Raw genomic sequence first — 2,500 nt, 5'->3', positions numbered from 1 at the left:
TCAACACTTTGCAGAAGAACTTGAATGAAAGATGAGGAAAACTAATGTTTTACTTTATTTCACAGCTTCTTTTTCATGGTCACCTACTTTTTCTCGTAGTTATTGTTTTGTGCTTTTTGGAATGATATTTGACATTAGTTGTGAAAAAGTAATAAATCTCTCTTCCATGCCCATGTGAATTCTTTGTTGTGAAGCAAATCTTTCCTTCCATCCCCAGGGTTCACTTTGGCAAATTCCCAGCCACACCCTTAATTGTGGATATTGTCACATCTGACATCCAACGAAGATTTTAAATTTTGCTCTTGACAATTAGCTACGCCTCAATTCTGAAAATCTTTCGTTTCAGTAATAAGAGCCTCCAAGGTGAAAACAAAAGAAATGACCATAAAAGAGGTGTTAAGCTGTGCTATTGTCTGACCAAAATTCAAACCCAAAGTTTGATATGAAGTCAATGTGTTAACTAATTAACACAACCTTTCCATTTTCTTTCAAGATTCTTTTGGGAAAAGCTTTTAAGGTAATCAGATAAATAATTATAATTAACGTAGTATTAAATGAAATAGGATTAAAGATAAAACTCCCAAAAGAATGTGCCACAAAATTGATCCAGCTCACCAGTTAACCCAGCTCCAGCAGCTCCAAATATGGATGCAATAAATGCTAAGCCTGCTGTGGTACTTAGAACGGCAGCACTGCCGGCACCAAGAACTGCACCAGCACCAGCAGCTATTAGAGGTGCTGCAAGACCTCCAGTCAAACCTATCAAACACAGCAAACATTGACAATACTTTGATAGGACATAATTTAAGTTAAGTTAACATGACCCTCTTATGAACAGCATAAATTAGGGAAATCACTGTTTCACTTCATCAGCATGCAAGCAATTTAGTTTTCAAGTAAAAATTATTAATATATACATGTAAGTCCCACAACATACCAATCAAAGCTCCACCCCCCAGAGCTCCCAGAGCAATGACAACAGCCTTCTTTCTTTTCTTTTTAACTTCCTTTTTTTGCAACTCAGGATCTTCACTGAAAAATAAGTAAATACAAGTGATAAGTATGTATATGGTAGATGGTCTCTTCAATTGCTACTTTCCACCATTCTACAATCTTGGTCTAGAAGTACCCCTGATTGTAGCTTCCACGACACTGACTTAGATTATTATAGTGTATTGACTGTAAAAAGGCATCTTCCATTCAAGGTACGGTATTTTAAGCAAATTTCAGATTTAAAGAGATCCATGGAACAAGTAAAACTAATTAATTAAAACATCATTATGATATCATCCGCATCTTTACCATGTTTTAAAATCCTTCAGTTGCTTTAATCTTTCAACAAGTACATTTTCAGAATTTTCAAGCTCTGAATGTCCTACAACAAGCTGGTCACCAAGGCTGAACATCAAAACTCTTAACCTTGCATCATATTCACCTGTTAAATGAGAGCAATTAAAATCAACAAACTATATAGTAAATAGTTTGGGCAGTAATTAGTGTGTGACCTCTCCAAAGTCCTTTTGCAAAGCTCATGTGCAAGAAAATGAGGCTAAATTATTTTCTTGCTGCCTGAGCTTACAAAAGATGCGTAAAATTAAGTTCTCACACCCTCAATGGGGGACCGGTGTCTGACACTTGCAGACTAACCCTAGATCTGAGTTACTGAAAGCTAACTGCTGTTTTAAAATGGGTGCTTAGCTTAATTAAATACTGTTCAATAGTGCTATTTGTAGGCAGTCTGCGTTTGTCATACACCTATAGGGGACTTGGCATGAGGAGAAACAACCTCATTCGAGGGTCAGCTTTCATTACCACCCTAAAGGGAGTGAGGGAAGAACTAGGACTCATAAGTCGTATTGACAAAGATGTCAAAGAGGTGACCACCGGGCCAACAGATTTCAAAGCCAAATTTCCAGCACTCTTCAGCGGACTGTGAAAGCTTAAGACTGAATGCCACTGTTATGTTTTTAAAATTGCTGACATCTTTGCATTACCTTCTAGACTTTCCAGATCATTCTTGATTACTTTTAAGTTCACAATGTAATTAAAATTACATTGTGTTGTCTGGAACATTCTTGAATATTTAATTAGATTGTTTTTTTTTTGCCTCAGCATAATTTCAAACAACTGAAACTGGGTGGCTCTGCAAGTAAATTCTTTTCCTTCACAACATATTTGAGGCCACTTCAAAACCAAAATCCTCCATTATGGCAATGTTGCGAACGGGAGTATCGAGTGTGATTACTCAAGTGTGAGGGAGGTCGTATTTCAAGTGTTTTCAAGTCTGTGTTATAGTTGGTGGGAGTGTGCACTATTTATGGGTCAATGAGTCAATGAGTTAGTGCAGTTAACCAAACCGTAAAATGAAAGCTAGAATTTCAGAGAGTGCTTAGGCCTAATCACTGACACGAGGGCTTAGGTTTATCAATAAATTATTGCTATATTGATTGTGAGTCTCATTGACTTATGACTCAGTGACTCATTGATTTATTGACTCATA

The 2,500-nt window shown here is 36.8% G+C and overlaps 1 protein-coding gene across 2 annotated transcripts in view; it reads right to left on the bottom strand.

Annotated features, from left to right (window-relative positions):
• The window catches only part of LOC138051999 (transmembrane and coiled-coil domain-containing protein 4-like), a 79,825-nt gene that overhangs the window by 37,038 nt on the left and 40,287 nt on the right, over positions 1-2,500 (bottom strand). For both annotated transcript variants that reach the window (XM_068898347.1, XM_068898348.1), the window contains exons 5-7: positions 1,303-1,435; positions 938-1,032; positions 616-759 (exon numbers count right to left, since the gene is read on the bottom strand). In XM_068898347.1, the coding sequence (XP_068754448.1) occupies positions 616-759; positions 938-1,032; positions 1,303-1,435 (372 nt within the window). The remainder of the gene's footprint in view (positions 1-615; positions 760-937; positions 1,033-1,302; positions 1,436-2,500) is intronic.

The sequence above is a fragment of the Montipora capricornis genome, chromosome 6 (assembly GCF_036669925.1).
Source record: "Montipora capricornis isolate CH-2021 chromosome 6, ASM3666992v2, whole genome shotgun sequence".
Taxonomy (NCBI): Eukaryota; Metazoa; Cnidaria; class Anthozoa; order Scleractinia; family Acroporidae; genus Montipora; species Montipora capricornis.
Note: the sequence above shows the minus strand (reverse complement) of the source record. Positions and strands in the feature narration are given on the sequence as shown.